General features: G+C 46.0%; 2 protein-coding genes across 4 annotated transcripts; one reads left to right on the plus strand and one right to left on the minus strand.

Annotated features, from left to right (window-relative positions):
- Positions 1-2262: 2262 nt before the first annotated feature.
- LOC131671919 (GSK3-beta interaction protein) lies at positions 2263-25217 on the minus strand. The gene is made up of 2 exons (XM_058948725.1): positions 25191-25217; positions 2263-2821 (listed from the first exon to the last, which is right to left on the minus strand). The coding sequence occupies exons 1-2, from the start codon at positions 25200-25202 to the stop codon at positions 2447-2449; spliced, it is 387 nt and encodes a 128-aa protein (XP_058804708.1). The 5' UTR covers positions 25203-25217; the 3' UTR covers positions 2263-2446.
- Positions 10380-22647, plus strand: LOC131671917 (angiotensin-converting enzyme-like). 3 transcript variants are annotated; one of them, XM_058948723.1, is made up of 13 exons: positions 10380-10470; positions 11481-11534; positions 18870-19132; positions 19193-19348; positions 19419-19500; positions 19597-19737; positions 19802-19990; positions 20070-20164; positions 20240-20525; positions 20598-20844; positions 20909-20998; positions 21080-21187; positions 21255-22647. In XM_058948723.1, the coding sequence occupies exons 3-13, from the start codon at positions 18893-18895 to the stop codon at positions 21796-21798; spliced, it is 2178 nt and encodes a 725-aa protein (XP_058804706.1). In that variant the 5' UTR covers positions 10380-10470; positions 11481-11534; positions 18870-18892; the 3' UTR covers positions 21799-22647. The 3 variants fall into 3 exon arrangements, with proteins under 3 accessions (XP_058804706.1, XP_058804705.1, XP_058804707.1); XM_058948722.1 differs by having other exon boundaries at positions 10402-10538; XM_058948724.1 differs by having other exon boundaries at positions 10426-10538; positions 11484-11534.
- Positions 25218-25307: the final 90 nt, after the last annotated feature.

Here is a 25307-nt window from a genome sequence, read left to right on the forward strand (position 1 = left end):
TTTGAAATATGTATTGCAAAACAATAGCAAAGGGTTACAAAACAATCGATTGATGTTGGATTAACATGTCGTATCGTTGCCATCGACGTTGTCGGATAACACGCTTGCCGAAGTGAAAATTAAATTGTCGCGCGCACGGAATCGCAGGGAATCGTGCGCACGGGGAGAAAGTTACGGAAATAGTATTCCGCGACACCGCAAAAACGCAAGATGCGTACATATATATATACATACATATGTGTATGTGTGTGTACTTTTTTTCTCGAACTATTCATCAACTCCGCCGTATAGATTACAAATAAGAATTTTTGTATTTACGATTACGCGTACTTTCCGCTATATTTTTTGCCACGCGAAATATCACGAATTCAGCTAATCTTAATTAGCTTGGTATCACTTCTTTATTTTTTGTTTTATCATCGAACGATATTTTCATATTATCATCGCACATTACTAATTATATAAACTACGCTTCGGAAATATTTCACGCTTAGGACGGTTTATATACAAATTCAATAAGTGATGCAATCGGCGTATTGTTTTATCAGCTTCGGAAACTTGGTCGGTTTCGTATTGCCACGTTAACATCTCACTCGTACTCAAAACTCGACAGATAGAAATATCAAGCGCAGCATCCTCAAGGCCTTGGCTGAACGGCGAAATTCATATGTTTTCATTGCATAATCATCGTGATGAAAATACTTGCGCGCACGAAGCGCCGGTCACGTGCAACTTTTCCATCGAAAGGTGAAGGCGAGGCGAAAACAGCCGATTTTCTAAAAGCCACGCGCAATACTTCAATGAGAATTCGCGATTATAAGGCGTGCGAGAGAGAGAGAGAGAGAGAGAGAGAGAGAGAGAGATAAGTCACAGAGATATGTAATAAGATAGTGAAAAAGTCTGACAATCGAGGAGATATTCGAAATCGTTATTACGCGGGTATCAACACATTCCTGTACGGTTCACGTGCATGACAAAATTTGTCTTCTTGCGAACGATGAAAAAATGAAGAAAATAATATACGATGTTTTGCGTGTGTGCGATAACACGCTGCTTAATTACGCACGATTCATTGAGGAAAAAAAAATTGTAATAAAAGAATTGACGTAGAAAGCTGTGTATATATACATACGCGTATTAAAGAGATGGGTGCTCGAAATTTTGATGCATATGAGTCATAGATGCAAATGCCAATCATCCTATCTCGGTGCGGCATCCGAGATAGAGAGAGAGAAAGAGAGAGAGGGAGAGAGAGATGGACGTAAAACATTCCACTCCAAATATAAACGAATCGGCAGCGAGTGCACGTACACGCGAGAGTTATCGTCGAAGATTAAGCTCTTTCTTTTTGAATGGGCGATCGCGTCACGATGCGACGGCGGTACGTGAATTTTTCTTGTTCTTTCTAGCGCGTAACAGATCGCCTGAAATTCACGTGCTGCTGCAGTGCGCGCTGCGTCAAACGAAGCTCTTTGGCCGCGTCGATTTTCAATCGCGCGAGGGAGTGAACGAGCGCCAGAAAGCTCACGTTTCCTTGTTTATCGGCCAAAAAGAAAATCGGCCGTCTTTTGCCAGATACAAACAATGTCGTCGGTATATACAGACTTGACAAGGATATAGCGATTTCTCGCGACGCCATGCCTCGTTCGCGTAGCGAGAATTACGATCGAGCACTCCACCAAGAGATCTAAGGACACAGAGCTATGCAACAATTCTCCTTTCGAATTTTCATATGGAGCTTTGGCCTTCGACGCTCGTTGCGCTTTGAAATGCTCAACGCGTACTTTGTTTGCGTATGCATATACTATACTTCAGCGATGATTTTACACGATGATTCGTCAGCAGTCGCCTTGTTTGCGTTGACAACGAAATATGTAGCCATAATAATTGATAAACGCATGATGTAGATGCATTTATTAAGTAATATTCACTAACGTTATGTCACACGTTGCAAGAAGCAAAGTTCTATTATGTAAATGAACAACAAACATTCGTTTTTGGGAAATTTCGCTTAATCTTGTTGCTTTTGAAATGTTTTGAAAATTCCATCCGGTGGAATTTCCATAAGATCAACTATTTTATTGAAGGCCTTTCCGGCAGAAATGATATAGCCCATTCCTGTAGTTATCTTCGTCGCCAGTTATTTCCCCGCTGATGAAATGGGGATCAAGCAGTGAAAAGGGTGAATCTAAACCGTGATTTTAAGTTCTAAGATTACTAGAGGTTGTGGTCGAGTGCCGATAGAAAACGGAAGCCACAATATACTCAATTTCTTATTTTATTACAATAATATATATTACAAAATTCGTCGTAATAAATACGGTTGTACCTCCAATCTTATACGTGTGGTGTCTTAAACATAAAACAGATCACCGACAATCAATCACAGCTTTCACACACGCACAATTTCATCAACAAATATCCATAAAAAAAAACTCTGCCATCATCACGTCTGGCTATTACTCAACTGCTGGAGCCTGTCCAGCAGGCTGTTTCCAAAGGAATTCCTGTATTGCGGACTGATTGAATCCAGAAGACCATAAATGGATTCAAAATACTGGAGATTATCAGCATCGGCATTGGTCATGCAGTCGTGTTTATTGCCAATTATGCTGAAACCTTTAGGCGACAATCTCACACAAAATTCCAAACCTTCGAGAGTCGTCAAGTTCAAGTGTATTGCCCGGTTACTGCTACGTAGTGCTGGCTCATTGCTGATTTGCAGCCCTCGTACGTGCTGACGTACGTCGTCGATAATTGCTTGAGCTTCCACGCGCCATTGATCTGCGTCCAGCACTTTGTCTTTCACGTACATTTTCGCCTGGAACAATAATTTAATTTCTCTTTTGAGTGCATTGTAAATTTTGTTTTTCTATAATAATAACAATGGTCATCTTATAATTATATTCTCTAACTCTAATTTATACTTCATTTGTCATATTATTTAATACTGTTTGAAAGCACTTTTTTATTTTGAAGAGATAAATTTTGCTATGAATACGTCATATCTCAGCATTTATTAAAGTTATCTGAACAGTAGAGTGAACGAAGATCGTTTTTGAAGAGCTCATTTTCTTCGTTAGAATCTATACTCTGGATCTAACAGAGCTATTTTTCTCAAAAATTATTTTGTCATGTTTTGAAATAAATTAATTTTTCTAAAATATTTAATTTATTTTTTAATAGAAAAGTGATTTTCAAAGGAGATAAAAAAATTTTTCTTAATTAAACGGCTCGGTTCGGACCAAAATACAGATTCCATTGAAGAAAATAAGCTATCGAAACTGTCATTCACTCTGACGTTAAGAAAAACATGTCAAACTAAATTTATTATAAAAGAAGATATTGTAACATAATAGGTCTTGTAATTGTGAAGCTTTTAATAAGGCTATGTGTCTAGGCGTTTTTGGAGTTAAATAAATTGATAATTTATTTATTTAAGAAATTATGCAATTCTAGTAATAGTTAAATTGAAAAACACCAAAATTCTAATTCAAATAATTAAAAGATAATAGAATATAACTGGCAGTGTTGTTAATGTTTGTTTAAAAATAGTTTTTGGTTAATAGAAAGAGATTATATTCTATGTTCTTCAAAAATAAATATGATCAATTGTGAAATTCGCTGATCCATTTGCTATTATAATAAATAGATTTACACTTTTATGAATATTCACATATAACTGTAACTTTACAATTAATAGCGAGTATTTTTTACGCACTAATTTTATTCTATTATTGTACGCGAAACATTAGATTTTGCGCGCGCGATACGCGTGCTTATATACTTCTAGTATTTCTAAATTATACCATTCGGTATTAAAAAATTAAAAACATTACCCTTCTAGTATCTCTAAATTATACCATTCAATATTTAAATATTAAAAACATTATAGTTCTGATGAGATATGTTGGTATAATCATCTCATTCGTTGCTTACAGTCAGTGTATTCGCATGTCGTTTATTTTGGCAATGAGACAAATTTAAAAGTATTAGTATTACATCTTAAAATGTAACATATGAATTAATTTCTAACAATACTATATTTTTGTTTAAGAAAATTTCAAATTCAAAAAAGGATTGCATGTCATAAAATTATTAATTATGACTAGACTAACTATAAACTTTTAATAGTATCACTGAATCAAGAAAAGAACGATGTAATAATATTACTTCTGAATAATGTTTGCAGAGTAGAGGATGTGTTCAAAAATAATTTTAAAGAATCACGTTTTCATTGTGCATCTTTAAACCAAATGAAGATATCTTAAAACTATATTATTGAAACAAATATTGCTCACAAGATTGTTTACAAAAGTGAAAATACATTCGAATCTATGACAAAGATTAGTCATGAAAAAATTTAATTAATTCGTAATTGTAAATTTGGTAAAATAGTTTCTCAATTTTGATTGTAATCTAGTCTGTTGTATACATGTTTACATAGACTACTTTGCTAGCTAGTCCATTCTGTATTTTGCAGTTGAAACCAGATGTATGAAACAGTTGAATCAGTTTTGAAAGTTTGTAGTAATATTATGGTTAAAGATTTAATAGACCAATCTCCATTTTGTTTGGCATGCAAGAAGTAAATTGGACCTATCATAGACTTATTCATAAAAGCATACAGCCAAAAAGATGTATTAAAGCTGAAGCATTTGCTGTGTTGTACATAAAATTGATGTTAAAAGATTTGTCTTCATGTATCAAATCCCTAGAGGTGGTTTGTGAATAAGCTAAACATTGTTGCACTTGAAACAGATCAAAAGCACAATTAGTTAAGATTTTACAAGGAAATTCTGACAATACACTAATAAATGTAACAGATAAATGTAGGTTTACACTATTACATATGGTCTGCCAATGTAGTTTTAAAAAATCACTTAAAATCCTGACACTTGTAGAGTTACCCTACTACAAGTCAAAAAAAATTAAGAAGAGCAAATCAGTAAAAAGTTGAAATAGTTGAAATGATTCTTACGAATGAGCATAATGAAAATGCAAGAGGTAACTATGACAGAACACTATGGTTTTATATACTGAAAACATTTAAGTGTTTAGACCCAAGTAGAATAGGTCAAATAACTAGACCAAATTCATGTGTTTACAATTAATTAAAGTATTTCTAGATCAACTAAAAAGTAGACCTATCTGATAAAGATGATATGACTATTGCAGCACTTATCCAACAGGAACTTGATATTTTACAAGAACAGCGAAATAAAGTTAGCTTAGCAATTGTTATCAGTGGGTGCAGACATCAATGCTAACACCAGCAGAAATGTAATACCACTGTTCTTATCCATGTGCAACAAGTTGACTGACCTAAGCAAGCTGTACATCAACTCGATCGATTGTAGATCAAATGGCAACAACACTACTGAACTACAAAGCAAATGAAAATGTATTGGATAGATACCGACAGACTCCACTTCACATGACGTGTCTAAATCGTTACAATAAAGGTATTATTGTACTCCTGAACTATGGTGCAGATATCAATGTCAAAGACAAATTCAGTCAAACTCCTCTCAATTATGATGGCTATCAAATTAAGCAAGAATCCAGTGCCTTGTTTTTCTGAACCAACAGATATTACGTGCACAACTTGAAATTCATCGGCTGCCATGTGAGTTTGTCTGCAGGAGTTGAAAAAATGTTACTTACATCGATTTAAAATTCCAAAGATTAACGAGTTTCTCGGGCTGTACGCCAAGGTAGTTATCAAAATGAAGAATCTGAAATTCAACGATTACATGACCATGTACGATATTCTATTTGAGCGTTAACGACGTGACAAGACACATAAAGAACGACGAGTTTGTTGAAATTCTGAGGATCAAGCGTTACTAGGTTAACTTTAAAATCCATGGCTACTTGTTGCATCTGCCGTATCAGCGATGATTAAAAGACAAACTGACGGAACCAGTGCAGACATCTCTGAAAGCTCTAAGTGACTCCGAACTACCCGACACTTTCATCAAGATTATTTTCAGCAATGTAGATCTGCAGTCTCATTGATGCTTAGTAGCAAAAAATGTAGGTTGTTTTTCAGATATACGAAAGTTACTGCATGTAAATTAATGATGCTGTCCACAGTAGAATTTTAAATAGCTTGATATTAATTTTTATAGTAGTGATCTTTTACTTTTTAAAACCATAACCTCTTTTTATGAATCATATTTTGTATGCAAAGAGAGTTTTCAAAGAGTACGACAAACCTTCGGATGACCTGCAAAACGTAAAATTTCCACTGTAATATTCAGGGTTGTATACCAAGATTAGTGCTCTAGTCGTGCTCTTATATAAGGACGTACATCTTCGAGTACATGTGATACGCTTACGTAGCTGTTTCCCTCATTTTTCTTTTTTTTTCTTAATGTACTTCAAGCACGTGTTTTATACGTAATAACTGAGTGAATTACAACTTGACTCTCTTGCGAAAGTTTAATACTTTGTGCGGCTTACGACGATAATCAAGTTGTTTTTGAGATGTTTTTTTCTGGAGAGTTTCGCTCAGCTGTGCAAGGCGGGTAGATGGTGCTGCTCCTGTTGATAAAATAGAAGATTTCTTTGTTTTGTTGTGTCGATAACCAAGAAACTGTCAGTTTTTAAAATTTTCAAATGACGAAAATCGCGTATATTTAAAAATTATCTCTTTTAGATATTTAGTAAATTAGTTCAAAAGATAATACGTTACAAACAAAAATGAGCTGCCTCATTTATCACTGCAGATTATTCGAAATTCATTAGACTTTCATCGCGTGCTAGTTTTACAAGGTCGGGCACATTCGCGGATTAATTATTAATATCCTCAGATTACTCAAGTATGCACGAAATCGATAGTAATTGACAGCTGCCGCTGGCGGCGCTATGTAAGTGCGCAATTTCACGCTGAAAAAGCGATTCACCTACTCGACACTTCCGAAAGAATGTTCATAATGATGCGCGCGCTGTTGCGAAACGTCTCGTTGTTGAAAAATGCATTATCGACTAAACATTAACTTGCGCAACGCGATCGATCAAGAAAGTTTATTTCTCCCTCGACTTTCCTGTCTCTCTCGCAGATACGTTGGTAATGTATATCGTGAGAAACTGATAAAAGAAAGGGAAGTATGAATGCTGCCCTTCAGCGATGGAAGTGAAGCAGGGAGAGGAAAAGTAACTCGCCTCAAACACACGAGCCATCAAGGCAAACGCCCTAATAATAATCGACCGTGAATATACAGTATGTACCGGCTGGCGCTGCTTCCGATTCTGTACGCAAATGTTCGTATCTTTCTTTTTTTTTTGTTTTTTTAATTAACCGTGACGAGCGAACCATGCGCGCGCGTAGATTGTGCACATTGTGCGGTGCTTGCGGACTGGAGAGGGAAGATTCGCGTTCGAAGAGTTTGATTAGGTGTGTGCGCACGGCGACGTCGGTACACTGCATCGGATATCTTTGTCTCTTCTGTCTGAAGCAAAAGATGAATGAACGCTCGGCAGTTAGAGGCGCAGAGCGCGACAAAGAGACAAAGAAAGCGCAGTCGACGTCGCGCGAGCTGAATAAAGGGAGAAGAGCGCCGGCAAAAGTGACGGCGATCGACAGATCGTAAAAGCGCGCAGGAAGAAAACTTGACTTTATAACAATTCTCGCGCGCCCGTATATCTGGGAGAAATCAAAGCGCCGCGCGCACGGACGCGAGGAAGCTATAAAAGGCCAAGAGTGAGAGAGGAGATCGGAGTCGCCGGGGTTAAGCGATAAAACGAGCGCTCGTAAACACCCCGGTACGTAAGGATTCCCGCGAGGGCTCTCTCCGAAGAACGGACATCTGCCGCGCCCGGCTCGCGGGGACACGTCGCATGCACGTCGCAGGCCAGTCTCACTCTCTCGTTAAAAAGCCTCTGCCCCGAGGCTGCAGCTCCTTATTAGTCGCTGCATTGTGCGCCTCCGCGAGCCTCGGCGTTTCTCCGTTTTGCGCCCTTTTCCTCGCCGGCCGGAGTTTCACTTTGACTTCGTTACGGGGCCACCCTCTGGAGCTCTTGACGCGCATAAATAAAGTATGTTAACGGAGCGAGACACGAGGGTGCAAGGCAAAGAGAGACATTCGAGAGGCATAATTTCGCTTGGATTCTCGCGAGCGAGGGCGGATAAAGAGCTCGCGGTGATTATCGCGGCGCGATTGTTTCCCGGTTTTTGCTTTGTCGTCCCGTCGACCAACTTTTCGAGCTTCGCGCGCCTCGACCTGCATCCTCGTTATCTATTCAAACAGCTCACCCCTCGCTTTGCAAAGCCGTGTAATAATCTCGACGTAAAGACTCAATCAAGAGCGAGAGAGAGAATAAGCGACGCTGCCTTCATATTTTAATCCGGAAAAATGACGTTTATAGCCGGGGGTCTGTATCGTGTCCCTCATAAATCAGTAACAACCCTCATACTCGCACTATCTCGACAAAAAAACCATGAAAAAGCGAAACTCATCATCATCCGATGTGTACGTGGAAAAACAACAGAGAGAAAGATGGCGGGCGGAGGAGGGCTCGCGGAATTTTCTTATTATTCAGCGCGTGCAAAAGTAATCGATTTTTGCACTCGAGCCAACTAGAAAAGGAAGCAAAGCGCGCGCGGATGTGCTGGGGTGCGAGAGAGAGATAAGGCGATAACGAGCCGTCGGCCCTTTTTCGGATCGAGATATAGTTCCTCGGCAAGGCTCCCTTTTTCTTACCTACTTTTTCGCCGGCATCCGTGCACTCGCGCGCGCCGAAGGGTTTTTGCGCGCAAGGACGCGACGAGCGAGGGTGCAAGCTTAATGGACGCTCTTCATAAATGTTTCAGCGTATATGTACCCGCGCGTCTCTGCGTCGCTCTCTCGGCGGCGACGCTTCCGAATTTGATTTCGATCGAAAGAAAAAAAAAAACAATTCCATTTGCAAGCCTTTGAAGAAAGAGGATGAGGAGGAGAAGGAGGCAGTCGAGCGCGTTATTAGCCGCTGTCGAGCGGCGGTCGGTCATTACTGGTAATTGTTCGTTGAGAATCTTTCGCAGAAGTGATCGGTGCCTCTCTCTCTCTCTCTGTCTCTTTGCGCCCAGGAAATAAGCAACCTTTTCTTTTCTCTCGACTTTTGCAGCTCTCGATTCGTTCGTTGACTCGTTGGCGAGAGAGAGTGAGGGAGGGGGGGCCAATATCCGCGCGGCAATTATCGCTCGCACGTTACCGGGAAAATGGTTAATTATTTCGGCGCGCGCTCGGTCGCGAGCGTATGGGGGTTGTTGCGGGTTAATTAGCGATCTGGACGCGCGTTGTTGCGTCCACGGCGAGAACGCGAAGTGAAATCCAATTCCGCGACGATCGAAGAGACGAGACTGCTCGCGAGGACGCGCGCGGCTTTCATGCCGTTCGACCAATTAGACCCGAAACGCCAGTCGGCCGGCTCCGATTCAGCGCAGGAGGCGATTCGGACCGAGCGCGCGGATTCTGCTCGTCTAATAACCGTGATTACCGCGCGCCCACGGGGCAGCCCGCAAGAAGGAATTCTCGGGGTCGAGGGGGTGCGGCTGAGAAAAATCGAAGGAAGCCGATCTCGGTTATCGCGCGGATTGCTGCTGCTCGCGATCGACATGGAAAAAGAGCCGAGAAAGCTCGCGCGTTCCCGATTAGCGTATGCGACGCTCGTAGCCGGTCGTGCTGCGCGCGGCTAAAGCTCCTTATATCCGCGGTAACGGCACCTTGCGCCGTCGATATCGGAGCGCGGTCTCGTTCGTTTTGCCTTATCTCGCGAGCTCCGCGAGCGCCACTTTGTCCACCGTATATTGGCTTCTTTACTTTGCTCACCGGGACGTCGACAGGTGCGGCCACTCTCTTTCGTCCGGATTCCAAATTGTGAATTTTCATTGCGAATTTCAATTGGTCGACCGCGGATGATTCACTTAGAAATGACAAAAAGGAGAAACCCAGGGCACTCGACCGAAATTCACCGTGTCGACACGTCGATTCCATCAATTTATCGGCAGATTATCACTCCCAAAATTCAAGCAGGTTCGCCGCAGCATCTCCCGTGAATGGAGTCGCGTGGCCCTTTTTCAGAATATTATTTTCAAGGGGCACAGCGAGGAGGGAGGGGGACGTCACGGCGAGTCGGACGAAACGAGCCTCCGCCGCGTCGTCGTCCAACATAGAGAGAGAGAGAGAGAGAGAGAGAGAGATCACGCCACCGCCGAGGAATCGAGGTGAGCGACGAATCGGCGCTCGCCACTCTGCCTCTATCTCACTCGCGCTAACGTTTGATTCAACGCGCGCGCGTTCTCTATCTCTCTCTCTTTCTCTCTCGCTCTGTCTCTCTCCCCCCCCACCCCCTGCCGCCACAGACATAGAACAGCGAAGTGCGCGCGGCTTTTTCGCCTGCCGCCGCAGTCGCGTGCTTGCTTTGCTCTCCGGCGTTACGGCTGCGTAGCCTCTGTACGAGGCCAAATACGAGACTGCGCATCCAGTTGGTTTCTCTCCTCTTACCTCCTTTTGCCAGGCTTCGCATCAGTTTCGACTTTTCGCATTAGCACGGTACGGTTTTCAGTGATGACCGGTCCCGAGAACCGGCGCGAGTTTCCGCTTTCGTCGCGCCGAAGCCGCGGTGAAATCGACTTCGGGCCTCCCGGCTTGGCCGGCCGTCGCGCGATCATTGCGGAGGTTCTCCGCGGCGCCGGGCCCGTCGTCTCTCGCCGAGTGGCGTCTCGACGCACATGCCGCGGGACTCCGAGCGAACCGTCCCGCCGCGGTGCGGATCCACGTGTGCGACGCGTCGATCGGTTATCGATCCTCGCTGTCGTCGACGCCTCGCGGCTCTGCGAGCAACGCGTCGAAAGCCATCCGAGCCAACGATATTTCGCGATTCGTCGCGGAAACTAGCCGCTTCTCATTCAACAATCGGGAAGCGCGAGCGCGGCCGCGCGAACCCAGCAGCGATGCTCCGTACGTGTCCTCGTGCACCTTGCGGACTCGCTGGCGTAGTGGCGTGATCAGTGAAAGTATCGGTGTTGCGGTTTCGGTTGCAGTCGCGTCGAGGAAGTTATCCTTTTTTTCTTTCTATTTTTCTTTTTGGACGCGCAATCGGCAATCGCGCCTACCTGACCGGGCGCGGAAAAACGGGTTTCCGCGTCGAGCCGATCCCAACGAGAAGTCGTTATCGCGAGAGCTCCGAACGATGCATCGTAATGATTCACATTTTGGCGATGGACGAGCACGTCAGACTTTAGACTTTAGACCGTCGTGACTTGGCAGAGAGCACGTGCTCTTTGGCTTTGAGCTCCGAGTCTTCTTATCTTATCGAAGCCACGAACAAGCTAGTGATGATTCAATTGTTTCAAGTGCACTTATCTACCGAATACGAGTGCGCAAATAAACACTGTTCTAGGCAATCGCTCGCTTGATCGTTCCCAAAGAGAGGCAAGTGTAATCAGTGTGGTTTTCATCTAAAGTGTCGCTCTTTTCTCTGTCGATCCACAGCAGCAGCCGAAAGCCGAATCGCATCGATCCGCTTCAGCAGCACCAAAAAGAAAGGTTGGTTTGCATGTGCCTTTTAGAAGACGACGCGCGCGAGAGAGAGAGAGAGAGATTATTGCGGGCCAACAACCGGTTTCTCCTCCGACCGCCAGTCGGCCATTCTTGGTACTCCGAGGAGTCCGCAGCTGCCCCGAAAATTTCGATTTCGGCCGCCTGCTTGGTACACAAACGCGAGGCCTTGCCCGACCGCGCGATTGTTCTCGATTGCCGCGACCAAAGACGTTAAGCGAAGCCGCACACCAATAACGTGCATCGTTTGAAAGCGAAAACGCCGATGCGCGAGCGCGCGTCGTGAAAAAGGAAAAGAAAAAGAAACGGGACGTCGATCGACGAGCCCCACAATGCGCCGCGGGAAAAGTTTGCACGCGGGCACGGAGCTTTGCGCTCGCGAAACACGCCAAGGCTCGTCCGATCGCTCGCGTGTAATTCGGAAACTCCGTTTGCCAGCGACGCGCGCGCAACAAACATCGCGAATTGAACTGTTGACAGTGAGTTCAATCGATCGCCAATCTAAATGACGCAGCCGCGACGGCGGCGAACGAGCGAAACTTTCGTGCTCGCGCGCGACAAAGCAACGAGCGTACGTTCGATACTTCCAGCGGCGACGTAGGTGGACGCGCATAATAAAAGCCGCGCCGCTCGGACCGACAATGGCGTCGTTAAAGCTGTTCTTCGAGCCGACGATGAAAGGCTTGACCGCGTGTCATTCGACGTGCGCGCGCGCGCGGCGATGACATTCGAATCGCGCGCGACGCGGCTTATGTAAATCGATGTTCGTCGCGCCCGCGACGCGCCGAGTGGCGTTCCTTCTTCGCTTGGCTTCCGATCGCGGAAAAGTTGCCTCTCGCCGGCGTGCGCGCGCTGCGATTATTTATTTTCGAGCCGTCGTCGCGGCCACCGTTGTCGCCGGGCGGCCACCGAGCAATCCTCCTTGTCGTACGCGTACACGCGCGTATTTTCGGACGGTCTTGCCTCGTTAGGCTCACTCGCGCAGTTTCCATCGAAGGACAAGGAATCGCGTAAAACTCGAGAGAGAAAACGGACCGCACGGTCGCTACCGACGATGAAGAGCAATTGTCCGCCCGGAAATGGCAAGAAAAGTCCTCTTTTCCAGCGAAACATCCTTTACGGAATCCGACACCCTGCTGACCGCCGCGTCGCCTCGAGAGCCGCAATGCAATTTTACCTACGCGCTCTGCGGCTATTTCAAAAAGAAACACGCGGCCTTTTCTTCTGAAAAATCTCACACCTGGTCGGTTCGCCACGCGCAACGAATGCCCATCCCCCGTGTCGTTCACGCCGCCGCCGCGAAAAAGAAGAACCGGCCGACACTTGGCCACAGGAGGGCGATCAAAATATTGCGATTGCGCCACGATGTTGCATTGGAAGAGTTACGGAACGCTCGCACGGCTGCGCAACTCTCAAGAGCTTATTTTTTCCACGCCAAAGGTTAACGCAACTTTTACCAGCGAGCTATCGCGGTCGCGTAACATTGACCTTCGCGCGACAACACTCCGCCGAGAAGCCGCGAGAGAGATCGCGCGGCCGATTAGAGGCGCATCGGCGCGCGAGGAGCGATCGAACGTGCGCGCGAGCGCCAGACAAAGAGACGCGCGTCGAAAATCCCATTACGCGTGTCTGGCGCACTGGTCATTATCGTCGTCGCAGTCGTCGCGGCCGGGCAAAAAGGAAAACTGCCCCTTCCGGCCCATTCATGCAAATGGCGCGCAAATTGACCCGCCCGCCTCTCTCCCTCGCCTCTCTCTCAACTGCGAAAAGGGTCGCCTGGTTTGCATAATCGCGCCGCGCTCTCGCTGAAAAATTTACGAAGCGACGCTCGCGCGCCAAAGGCTTGTTCTCCTTCGTAAACAAGCCGAGCTTTCATAGTTGCAGCCAAGAGAGAGAGAGAGAGAGAGAGAGAGAGTAGATGATATAAATTGCGCAGAGGAAAGACGCGCTCGGCGAATTCCCTTTTTCTTGCGAGTTTCGTGCCAAAAAATTTGCTCCACGCGTGCAAAAAGAGCGAGAGAGAGAGAGAGAGAGAGAGAGAGAGAGAGAGAGAGAGAGAGAGAGAGAGAAAACGAGCTACGCGAATGCAAGGCTTTAGCGCGCGTTTGTCGCGCCCTACCGCGAGGCACTGAATCATTGGCGCTTTCCGCCGCCCAGACAATTCAATTTTTAACGGAGAGCCGACCGCTCGAGAATCGATCGAATCGCTCGGCGTCCGTCGCGCGAATTTAAAGCTTTTACTTGGCCGTAGCTCCGTGGCATGCGTAAAATCGCGGTAAGTAAAAGAGAGAGAGAGAGAGAAAGAGAGAGAGAAGCAATGTCCGTGACCCGGGACAGGAGGAGTAACAATCGTGTTTAACCCAAATCTGAGAGCGACGGTCGATTATCGCATTATTTCTCATGAGTCGCGGTGCGACTTATCTTCGGCGAAGGGGAACGGATTGATTCCCCGCGTCTATTTTTGCACGTAGCCAACCAGGAGGATTGGCTCGTTAAATGGTCCAGAGACCAGAAGAACAGATAAGTCGCTCTCTCGACGCTCCGAAGAAGTTTTATCGCTCGTCGTGCCGCGCTATCGCCCCGGCCACGCGTCACATATTCGCGCGCGAGCTACCGGCATTTTCGTCCGTCTTTACGAATCCGCGTGACGCAATCGTTCGCCGGGCTCTAGTACAAATTATCGAGTGTGATTGCTGTTTACCGAGCTGCAGCGGAGAGAGAAAAAAGCGGCGACGTTATTTTTTTCGCTGACTAGTTCAAGGTCTGTTTTTATGGCGCGGAATGAGTGGACGAGACATATCTGTCGTGGATTTATGAATTTCAAATAGTTTCTTAATGTATGTTGATTTTCTAGATTGGAAATGTTAGGGCGCAGTTGTTGGCAGCGAACAGATTGCTTTGCCAACCAATGAAAATTACGCAAAAACAATCAAAGTGTAACGAAAGAAACACAAAAATCTACTGTGACCATACGTGAACGACAGGGTTGTTACGTTTGTTGATTCTGAGCATTGGACGTTAAAAGAGACCATGGATATCTAGCAATACATTTTTCTTGCATTGGTCAAAAAATACTAGGCGAAAAAATCTAAGAAAGCAATACTACAAAGAGAAAGAAAGTACGAACAGACGAAAATTTGTATGAGCGATTAATCGAAAATAGCTCAAATCGTGTTTGCTTTAGATAATAAACAACCAAAGAATCGATCTTATCTTTGGGTGCTTTGCCATCGAGTAGATAACCTAAATACCGAAAGGTGTTCAAACTTGGATTTTTTTTCTGTTCGACATCCCGCCAACAATTTTTCGATGATAATTTCTTAGACGAGTATCCGGTAATACCAATCAAGTATGATTTCACCCAACGAAAATTTCTTCAAAATTAACATTTTATTTTAACTGTGCAAAGTGACAATCGTAAAAATGATATTCTTAATGAAGCAATCGCAAGATCATTATTTACTTAGCTTAAAATAGTCATTACTCGAAATCAAAAACACGCATAAAATTAAACGAACATCAAAGCTTCGCGAGTAAAACCCATCGTGCAGCAGGATCGATTTCAGTGCGAATTTTTGTTCCCCTAATGCCGAAAAAAAAATCGTACAATATTTTCCATCAGCAGCAACGATCTATTCTGCAACGCACTTGGACATCATTAATAATAAAGCAACGTCTCGCGCATAACAATTACAAAAACTCCTCGCACGCACAATGTGATCTCGCGACGAACAAGACCATGTAATCAAGCAACATAATCGTCTTTATGTACGTAACTCATGCACGAGCTTTCTCTTTCATCGCGCGCAGTTGTTATTTTTCGCGTATAATTGTACGCCTTTAGCGGCGGTAATGCTTAAAAATGTATATTTGTAAACGTCGGTAAACGTGGTACTGATGCCGAAAAACATTGGCCAAGAAAAAAGACCCGGCGACTTTTGTATTACACGTGGAAGCATTGCGTTCGCGAGGCGCTTTACGGATTGCGTTTTACGTGGCATGTGGGAAAAACGTGTGTTACTCGGCTATTATATTTCTATGATTGCGAGTATGCATTGACGTGAATTTTCGGAAAAGTAATTTTTTTGGAATTGTCAATTTTTAAATTAACGTTTTGTCTAGTATGCTTGAAAATATTAATGCGTAATTTTTAATAAAATAATTCCGGAACCCGATTTGCTTGTGAAAAACGAAGAAAAATACTTTCCTGAAGAATACAAAGTTCCGGCTGGATTTATTGCTTTGGCAGTAAAATTAAAAAAACGCGCAATCATCGTGTAATTGCATTATTCAAACTGCACTCGTTCAAGTGAGCGTAAAACTGCTCGATCTCTGCATATCAAATCGAATGGAGCGTTGATGTCACCATTTTTTAATTTCATCCCGGCCAAAGCATACAAAACAAGCGTCGAAATTTCATCCCGACCAAGGCATACAAAACAAGCATCGAAATAATAAGTAGAAGGAAAACCTCCAAAGTGTAGCGTTACAATGCAAACTTGGCATGAAACCTTGTCCTTTACGTCACGATTACTATACACATGTCACGCTCAAACCATGAAAACGAGAAAAAACACATTAAATTTCCATCGCGCCATTACACGTATGCGACTTTCAGAATTTTTGGCACACTAACCAAATGTTGCAACTCCGTTTTCCTTCAATCTTCTGCTACTTGACCGTGTAATTTTGCAATTTTAACGTCTTTCTTGCGAAATTCCCTTTTTTTTTTTGATTGCTTCTGCGAATTCTCCTTGTCGTATCTTTTCTTTACGGGAGAAGTGCAAGAGGATTTACGACGGTTGTTTTCGAGCAAAAGACGGCATAAATATTTTATCGGATCAAGCCTTTGTAGCAAATACCGATGAATCAACAAATTAATATGCGTCATACGCGTCACATTTGTAATTGTTAATGCGTCTATATACAAAAGCTTAACGCGGCAAAAAATAGCCACTTGAATCGATCGTTTATCACTATAAATACTCCGATTGGTGATTTACATGAAAAGCAGTTGACGCCTCTGTTACAAGAAAGTTGCGACCTCACTTGTCTTTACACACTGGAAAAATCGCGTGCATTTTCTTACTGCGCAAACAACTAAATTGAGAACAAAGTACATAGCTTGAAGTCGAACGATTAGTCAAAACGAAAAAAAACTTGCTGCACGCAAACCGTCACGTTATTAATCGACTAATCCAAATCTTTAAACTCTTTCTCGACTCTTGCTATCTACAGCGCGGCCGAGTTTTTGCGCCCCGTAAACTGGTTTTCGTCGATTCTCGAACTTTTGTACAAGAATAGAGCGCATTTCCGCGAACGAATCCACGCAGGTTTTTCCTGCTCTCGCCAAATCCAACTATAATCGCTGCAAGAAAAAGAAGAAAAATCAAGCCCTGCGATACAAAAGCGCCCCTCGAGCGGTCAACACATAATTGAGCCGTGCGTTACAAGAGAAAAACGGTGTCACAGTCCCATTGACGCGCGCGCTCCATTGTACACACCGTGGTAACGAGAAAGAAAATTGCAAGGACGTGATTCGCCCTTACGGCGTACGGCAGATGCACACAGCAGGGGGGGGGGGGGGGGTCGGAAAAGTTTCGTCGGAAAAGGTATTAATTACAAAAACGATTTTTCCACGCGTACCGAGTGTCCGGCGGTAAATCACTTGTAACTAAATATAAAAGCCGCTGATAAACGATAGCGTGCGCTCGATGAGAGAGAGAGAGAGAGAGAGAGAGAGAGAGAGAGAGAAAAGAAACGACTGTCAGCCTTGAGAGAAACCAGTTTTGCTCGCGCTCGCGTTGATGAATTAGATAGTTAAGCCGAATTGACACAAACTCTCAAGTGCGGTCGAGCCTACATCGATCGGCTGAGATTTACTTTCTATCATCACTACTTGGCCACACAGTTACAATACATCTCTCGCTGTACCTCGCGCAAGGCAGACAATATCGGCTGCTTTATTTGTTTAGTACGCCTCGCGAGTCACACTGCGGGCCTTCAAAAATCGCGTTCACCCGCGAGGGGACAACAGTAGCACTCAGCTCAAATTTCGTCTCGTCGTTCGAGTTGCTAGCTGATAAACCGAACGAATCGCCGCTTCTTCCCGCCCGAGGAACAAATCCCCGTCGCAATTAGCATTGCTCGCGCGCGATTCTCTCCCTTCCGCGTTGCCGTCTTTTGTATTAGATTATGCGCAACGCGTGGCGCGAGCGGACGAAATTTATCCCCCGAACGCGGGATGTGCGCGCGACCAAACACGCGGAAAAAAAAAACGCGCGCGCACGCGTGGCGTGAATAGATTATGTCGTGGCTTGCCTCACTCCTTTTTTTCGCAAAGGTTTTCGCGAGTAAGGTCGTCGCTTGTTCGCGCTCAGTCGCCTGGAAATCTCCGATCCCGGCGCGCGCGCATGCTTATTGTGCGTGTGCACGCGTGCCGCCGATTTTTTTTTATCTAATGGCTTGTAAGACTTCATTTTTGGGAGGGGGCGAAACCACGGAGTTGATAATGCTCTGCAATCCGATCGTATGCAAGCTTGCGCGCTCCGAATTCGAGGTTACGGAGATAACGCTTTGAAACCCTGCGCTCGCAATTTTTCATTCGAGGAATTCGTCGATTCGACGCTCTCGAAGCCCGACGAATTATCATCCAAAATTTCCACGAGCTACGAAATACATATAATCGCTGATCCAAATGCTCTCGACACTTCATAAATTAAACATTATTTATATCCGGTCGTCGATAGCTTTATCGTACAGTGATAAGTGTAATCTTTATTTAAGAAGCCATCAAGAAAGAAAACTGTCAGAAACACGCCAAATATACACGGAAAACAATCAGCATCTGGATGTACCTCGTGAATAACAAGTAATTACACGTCTCTCTCTCTCTCTCCCTGCCGCGACGTCCCACGATCATCGACATCCCGGCCGATCCGGAAATCCCTTCCTCGACGCGAGAAGAAAATCCCTGGCGAAAGTCCGCCCCTCGGTAAATTGAAAGCTCGGCTTCTCACGGCAATGAGACGCACGTATGTGCCTCGCGAACGGAGCGACAGCGATATAACGAGTCTCAATTGGATTGACAATTTCGACACGCGCTTGATGTTATTGATTGCCGTGGGCCGAGCGCGACGTCGGTTGATTCGTCTCGTCGCTACGACGACGCACCGCAAAAGGAAGGCTTCGCGGTACGCGCGCAAGTCGAGCATGCACCTGCAAAATCTCCGTTCGAGAGCTTCGCGTGCGCCGCAATCTCAGCGAAGGTCGTCTGGCTTCCAACGTCGTGCGTCAAAAGAGCACTTGGTTGGCTCGTTACAGGTGAAAAACGAGAGTATCGAGGAATGGTTCGAAGGTGTTTGCTACAAGCCATCCTCGGCATCGCGCTGCTGCTGTCGGCCAAACTCGGCGCGTCGCTCGCTGCCGCCTCCGGCCTCGAGGGGTACGGCGTCGTGGGCGACTTCAACTTGGATCGCGGAACTGAGATATACGAGCTCGAGTACGAGGACTTTTGTCAGCCGTTCGCCGATGCCGACTGGAGTCTGCTAAATAATCCCGCCAATCCAGCTGCAATCAAGAAATGGGTACGTAAGAATGACGTTTGCCGAGAGCCGGAGAGCTTGAAAGTGGCGTGTGACCGGCAGCTGGATGCAACGCTGTCCTTCGCGAAGAGCAGAAAGTCGGAGAGCACGGACGCGTCGGTGCTGAACGCGACGCAGGACAACACGCCATCGGGCTACAAGCTGTCGGTGATGAGGTATCCAGGTGACGCCGCGCTCGACGAGGATGACTTCGGCAAGGTAAAGCGAGCTTGATAACGCGCGACATCGGCGCACTTCGTAACGCCATCGATTTGACCTCTGCACACAGTTGGCTACGTTCGTCACCGAAAACCGAGCACTGCAAGCCACCGCCAGATACGACGACGGCGCGCGAAATCTCAGCCGTGAAGGTAAATCATTCGTGCGCCTCTTATCGCGTCGCGTTGTCAGTCTTGACCCCGAAAAATAAAAGAGAAATACCAAGAAAGCTTGTGTTTCGCTCGCAGAAGTGGATTATCTACTGTCGCACAATGCCAAAGCGGAAGAGAAGCTGAGAGCATGGACGTCTTGGCACGGGCAGTTCAGCTCTCAGCTCGACGACTACTTGAGCGTACTTCAGCTTGTTCAAAAGGCTGCTTCGGCGAACGGTACGCGAGAGACTCTGGCTTTCGGCCCCGATCGCCAACTCTAATTGCAATGTTTACGCGGCAGATCGACCGAACGCGAGGAGCTACTGGGAGATGCTTACCGGCGAGCCGGACGCCTACAAGGACTTCGCCTACGGGATGGGTCGCGTGAATGAGCTGCGCACGAGGATGGTGGACTTCGCGAGGAAACGATTAGCCGAGAAATACGACTCGGCGGGCATCAGTAACGACAGCATACCTGCGCATCTGCTCGGTGGGTGTACGCGAGCCGCGAACGCGTCCCTTTCGTACGTATGAGCGAGGCCTGCTTACTGACGTTGATCAATTTGAAGGTTCGCTAGTAGGCAGCGATTGGACACACCTGGCCCTGGATGTAGTACCGCATCCCGATGTCGTCTTCGGGATTCGCGAGAATCTCTGGAAGAACGTAAGTCCGCTCGTCGAATAGTCGCTGGCCGAATCGCACCGGACGACGACACGATCACGTTGCGCTATGTTACAGAGGCTCATGGGCAAGTTGCTGTACAAGCCGGCCTCCGATCTGGGCAAGAAGTTCCTCGGCAAGAAGATCGGCAACCCGGAGAGTGGATTCTGGTCGGACAGCAACTTTCGCGGCGAGTGCCCGGCGCGCCTGGTCAAGTTCTGTTTGGCGAGTAAAATCCGCGTGTCGACCTGCAACGAGCCGTCGCTGTCCAATTACCTGACGGCGCACAAGCACGTCGCCAAGATACTCATGAAGGAGATGTCGTCCGTCAATCCGATCCTCAATGATTTCAATCGATACTCGGGTAAGGCATATATTCTCATCGCGAGCCAATTTTCGCGCACGCGCCGTTCCAACGTTTACGCGCCTGTCGCAGTCCTCGAAGAAGCCGTGTCGGAATTCTTCTCCCTTCTGGCCGCGAGTCCGGCTTGGCTGAGACAAATGGGACTGATCAACGAGACGATTGGCAAGGAGGAAGCTAAAATAACCTCGCTGGCGATTACTGCACTCGACGTGCTTCCACGATTAGCTTATTACTACTCGGCGGATAAATGGAGGCTCGATGCTATCGAGAGAAACGAGTCGGATTCCAAGGCGTTGCTGTCTGACTGGTGGAAAAATAGGTAGGTGTATTGTGCCGTCGACGGGACGATGGATGAGGTAACGGACTCCACTTGGTTTTTTCAGACTGCAAAACGAATGTGTGACTTCTAGTACCAATAATTTACCTACGTTCTTAAGCGACGATCACATTGTTAGCAACAAGCCCTACCTCTCGTAAGTTCTCCTCCTTTATTTTCGCCTGATGGCAGATGGGTCGCTAGCCGAGAAGTGACCTTGTGACGTTTGTTTCGACAGGAAAGTACTTGGAATTGCGATGGCCTTCCAATTCTACGAGAATATTTTCGGTAATACCAATGTGAGGGAAACTCCCTTCGGCAAAAGTTCCTTGAACAAAGACCTCATGTAAGTTTCGCCATTCTTCTTGTCAACTTTTCAAAGCTACAAGTGCATGGATATTTGGCTGTTACAGAAACATGGTGCAAAATCACTCCAACGACTGGAAAGTGTTGGTGGAAAAGTACATGGACATTCGGTCCATCACTTTAGATTCGCTGGAGAATTACTTCTTCGAGCTGGATCAGTTCTTCCAGAGTTACGAAGAACCAAGCGAAACGCGCGATTACAACGCCAAAGAAGTCGAATTAGAACAGCTCGAGAAGAAGTATCGCAAAGTTATCAACGCGCCAACGACGACGACGACGACGACGACGACCACCACCACCACCACCACCACCACCACCACGACCACGACCACCACGACCACGCAACGGCCGATAGTCAAAATCATACCGAAAGAGTCGCTGCATAAGCTTCAACCGACTGGAGCGACGGAAGTCGACACGGGTTTCGCTGACGATTACGACGACGAGCAAAATCGAAAGCCAAAGATCAACACTAGTAAAGCCGTCTGGGCTGTCGCTGCCGTTCTCGTGGCTACCCTTACTATTTGCATTATCGCGATTTTCGGCAAACGGAGGTGCAAGAAGACACCAAAGAATCGACGATACGTTTAAAATACTTCCTTATACGCTTCTAACATTCCATGCGGTGGTGAATCGCGTTTTCACTCGTCGACTGTCCTTGTTTTTGTTCTTTCTATTACCTTGTTTTTTTTTTGTTTTTCTTTCTCTTTGTAATATTTAAACATTTGCACTTCGAAATCCAAGTGCCAAAACGCACAACTGCCAATTCAGCACTCGATATCCCGCCGATTGTAGTTTGACTGTCGAAGAAAAAAAACGCTGTACTCTTTCGTCTACGCGCCGCGCACACGCGCGAGCGCAGCGTCGATGTTGTTCTATTGAGAGGAAGCAATCGTAACAGTATTCAAAACGTACTGTGAAGTCCTGAAGAAGATGCGTAGCGCGTTCGCACTCATCTTCGAAAGGTATATAAGCACGCGATCGTCGTCGCGCGCAATGTGAATTTAGTTTAGGTATGTAATACTATTAGAGAAAAAGAAAAAGGGAAGGAACCGCGGAGTAACGTTCCTGCTTATTTTTTTTTTGCCGTGTGCAACCCGGTGACGTTTTTTTTCTTTCCTTTTTTGTAAATATATACAAAGATTTTTCTGCGTTAGGTTACTTTTATCCTCTTTCGAACATGAAATTTTTATGTAAGCGAGAAAGGTTTGTTTCTGTTTTTTTTTCATCGCTGACGACGTAACAACTATTTTTCTCTAGTAAAGTCCTCTATGTTATTTGTGAAATTTTAGGCTCGCGCTTTGCGTTTGCCGCAGGCTGACTATATCATTACTTCGACTGCTAAATAATGAGGCTTTTATTTTTTATAAAATTATTTATTTTGTATCCGAATATTCAATTTTTTAGCGATGAAAGCAATAAATTCCTATAATTAAGGTACAAGGATATGACCTGCGAAATTATGTTTTTTGAAAATCCTGTTCCTTGATCTCACTAACATGCAACGAAAATCTGCATTTGCATTCCATTACAAAATGTCGCTCGTACAGGGGAAAAAAATCGAGTCAAAATAGTTATATAATTGAACTTGATTGATTCAGACAAGAGTATTCGAACGCTGCATGTAAATGATCATCGACCATTGTCGTTTTAATCAACTGTTTTAATTGCATTGATCCGCTTGACCCTGAATTCAAAATACGGCTGCTCTGAATTCGTAATTTCAGTTGAGTTGAATTCTTGATATCACATTGGCAATTTACTGTTTTTTCGTATTTCGGTTTGGAAATTGTTGATAAAAAGACATCTCGCGCAAAGAATTGCAGCGTTATTGATGAGTGGTAAGAGTCAACGTAGTTACCGGCAGAGTAAGATCGAGCTGTATTAGTCTCGCGTTCTCGCGCTAGATCTCACGACGAGGCAGCCAACCGAGTGCTCATCGAATGTAATTTCTAAGGAGAAATCGCATTTCCTCGCTCAACGGATCACGGGCCGTTTATCGGATCATTGATCCCGCTTACTGTTCAACCCGATTTCCAAACCAAACTCACGTTGACTTTCTACGCGATTTGCGATGCCAACAATCGACTTATATCCATCGGCGATCACGCTTATACACCGGTATCATTCATTAAGCAATGAAAAGCAGATAGCCAAGATATGCCCCTCTACGTCGATCGAAGCTTGAACGAGCACTCGTGCCAACGCGCTCTTCTCTCGCGCCCCTTTAATATTCATTGCGCTCGTACGCACTGCGAAAACCTCGGCTAATTGACGGCTCTCCTCGGTAAGCTCTCGCTCGCGTCCAATTTCGCGACGTCAAAATCGACGAATTGCGCAATGCTCTCCGTCGAGGTCGGAATACACGCAGTCGCGAGTTCAGCGGAGGAGAGGAGGGATTTTCCGCTGACGCCCGCGGGAAAGGGAAAGCCTCCCTCGGAAAGTTGGGCAATAAAATTCGGGCGTTCGCACCGGGGCGGGATTTCAGTCAGTCCAAGCACGATCGCTCGATCGCGCCCTTACGGGCTCGCGAGCTTTTTCGCGTGTGCGCGTCGAGGTGAAAAATCAATAACACGAGCCTCGCGCCGACGCGCGGCTTCGGTTCGCGCGCGCGCACGCTGCGACGCTCGTCGGCCGCCGGGAATTCCGAATCCCGCACGGCGCGTTCGCGAGAGCTTCGCTCGGTCCTTCCGTCGTTGCGCTCCTCGCGGCTGGCGGGGAGGAGAGACGTCCGCCCAATGCACTCCGGCCTATCGTAGAGCCGACAGCTCAACTCGGCTCTCGGGGAGAAATTCCATGGCGATCCTTTCTCAAATTCACTGCCCCGTTATGCACACAGCCGTCGCGCGGCATCCCGTTTCTCGCTTCTTTTTCCCAAAACAAAAAAGGAAAAGGCCGAGCAGCGAGGAAACGAGTTTTTAACGACTCGCGCGCGCGCTCATCCCGGTAGGCAGCGCCGAGGTGATTTGCCTTCGAATCCGCGAGCATCGTTCCCCTGCGGCGCCAAGACACTCGACCGGAAAGCCACGCGTACCTACGGAGACATTTTATCATTATAGCGGAGAGACAGTCGCCGCCGCGCGTGGAATTACGCTTAGTTTTGCATAAATGTAAATGTAGCTGCACAATAGAATTGCTGTGTGTGTGTCTGCATTGCATTATACGTCGCGGGTAGGTTGCTTTACTCGCAGCGAAATCTTAAAGAGAGGGGAAGCTCGACAAAGTACAGGTCGCCGACTTCTCGGACGAAATCGATGCTATTTTTTTGTCTTTCTTTCGCACGCTTGTCTTCTTTTTCGTCTCTCTTTTTGTTTCTTACTCGCCAAGTGGGTCGCGATTTCCGTTTTCATTTTCATTCTTTCCACATGTATGCGTTATATAGATACGAAAATACTTCGTTGCGGCAACACACGTATGCAGGCCTATCACAACAGGCGGGGATTCCGCGTTCGAAAACGAAGAGATTGTGTCGCGTGCTGATCAATTTTTTAATGGTCATTTATGGCCGACGTTCGAGAGAGAAATCTCCGCAAACGCTCATCCGCGACTTTCTTCGAGCTCTTCAAGAAAGCGTTGATAATCTAATTTTTCTCGAAGATTTCCATTGTTCAGTTGCGCAAGAGAGAAAGAAAAAGAGAACAAGATAGAGGAAGACATTCATCTTTGCAAGAGATGCTCGCGTTCGCCGACAAATATCTGCGTCACATGCATTTATTTGTCGACTCGAGGCTTCGAAGGAATCTCGTTATGTTTCGGGCTGTTTTTTGGCAAGTAAACTCAAACGAGCCCACATTAATTTTATCCATCCGCGTAATTATCAGCCCGCAGGACGAAGAAAATGGGCCACATCTTTCACCCCTGAAAGGCGAACCCTTGAAGCACATCTTCTATAGCCTGGGCAAACAAAAGCTCGCAATCAACACCTTCCTCTCTCTCGCCCACACGCACGCACGCACGCACACAGTGCAAAAGGCGAGAAATACCTTCGACTGCATTGCTCTCCGGAGAAGAAGAAGAAAAAAGGGGGTCGGCCCCTTTGGCGACCCGGACGAGCGAGAAGCCGCAGGGGGTGGCTGGCGGCGCTCGCGCGACGACGCATG

The sequence above is a fragment of the Phymastichus coffea genome, unplaced genomic scaffold (assembly GCF_024137745.1).
Source record: "Phymastichus coffea isolate CEN01 unplaced genomic scaffold, Cenicafe_Pcof_1.1 PCOF00138, whole genome shotgun sequence".
Lineage (NCBI taxonomy): Eukaryota > Metazoa > Arthropoda > Insecta > Hymenoptera > Eulophidae > Phymastichus > Phymastichus coffea.